This window comes from Saprolegnia diclina, assembly GCF_000281045.1.
Source record: "Saprolegnia diclina VS20 unplaced genomic scaffold supercont1.61, whole genome shotgun sequence".
NCBI lineage: Eukaryota > Oomycota > Saprolegniomycetes > Saprolegniales > Saprolegniaceae > Saprolegnia > Saprolegnia diclina.
The window spans coordinates 160,813-162,193 of record NW_008246128.1 but is presented as its reverse complement, the minus strand read 5'-3'; the positions used below and the strand labels follow the sequence as shown (position 1 = coordinate 162,193).

The window sequence follows — 1,381 nt, the reverse complement described above, 5'->3', positions numbered from 1 at the left end:
TCATTCCTCGGGCATGTAGCGTTGGAGGAGGAGCTCGAGCTGGGACGTAAAGTCGCCGATCATCTCACGCAGCGACATCATGGCGGCGTCGGTGATGTTGCCGATGCGGTAGTAGGGCGAGTTGACGTCCGAGAACTTGGGGTGCGTCAGAAGCACCTCCGACTGCACCATGGGCAGCGTCATTTTTTGAAAAAACTTGATCCGGCACCCGGGCTGGCCCGCAATGGGCTCAAGCAGAAACCTAATGTGCACCTGAGACGCACGCACTTCCACTCGTATGTACCATGCGCTCTTGTTGGTCACGAGTGCTTCGGGTGCGTGCGGACTGAGTTCGTCTTCGAGAATGGTGCTAATAGCCATGTATGTGGTTAGGTCCTCGATCATGCAAGAGAAGCGCTGCCAACCGCATGACAAACACGATGCGGTCCGTCTCGACGTAGCGCTTCATGAGGAGGCGCGTCTGGTTGATCAGGAATTCCCACCGGCCTTCGTTCGCAATGTAGATCGTGTCTTCGTCAAACGTCTCGAGGCGCTACATCCAAGTTAGCATGCGCCAAAGGACCAAGTCTATATACGTGGAACGTTGTGCGGTTGAGACTGCAGCCGGCCGAGAGGAGGAGCCACATCATGCGGGCGACCGTGTGCATGTCGTACTCGATCGTCTTGCACAGCGTCGCGGTCGTGATGAGCTGGTCGTCAAAGTGCTTGGCCAAGTACGGCGCAAAGGCCGTGACATCGTCTTCTTGCTCGAGGAGATTCGACTCGATGAGCGCACCCGACAGCGCTTCGTACTGGTGCTCGAGGATGTTGGCGACGGCCTCGCGCCGGAGGGTCGGGTCTTGCACGAGGCGGTACAGCTTCCACTGGTCGGCGTCGAGCTGCGGCAGCGCCGCGAGCTTTGGCCGCTTCTTGAGAAGCGATTCGAGCGTCTTGCCGAATTCGATTTGCTCGGCGAGCTCGCGCTTGAGCTGCTCGCGCTCGCTGATCGCAGCGTCTTTCTCGACGCGCATCTGCCGGGCCATGGTTTGCCATGGCGACGCCGCCACGAGTGGCGCCTCCGCTGCTTGTAGTGTCGAGAGTTGCGACTCGAGCTCGACCACCTTGGTACGCAGGTACTCGATCTCGTCGCGCTGGCGCTTGCGGCTCACATTGACCTTCTTGGGCGGAGGCGGCGGCAGGTCCTCCGAGCCAGCGTCGCTCGTCGTGCAGTGGTCGCTCGAGGCCGGCGACGACGTCGCGGCCGGCGTGAAGAAGGCGTCGACGTCCTCCATGAGGAGCGAGTCGGTCGGCAGCAGCGCATACTCGTCCAGCGGCAGCGTCGCAAAGTCGTCAAAGATGGCTTGCATGCTCTCTCTCGTCACCTTGTTCGCTTGTCGAAAAT

The 1,381-nt window shown here is 60.3% G+C and overlaps 1 protein-coding gene across 1 annotated transcript; it reads right to left on the bottom strand.

The window, feature by feature from the left end:
- SDRG_13568 (hypothetical protein) lies at positions 1–1,381 on the bottom strand (the record flags this gene model as incomplete). Its single annotated transcript, XM_008619663.1, has 4 exons — positions 576–1,381; positions 405–532; positions 284–349; positions 1–241 (listed from the first exon to the last, which is right to left on the bottom strand). Exons 1-4 carry the CDS (start codon positions 1,344–1,346, stop codon positions 1–3), a joined length of 1,206 nt encoding a protein of 401 aa, XP_008617885.1. The 5' UTR covers positions 1,347–1,381.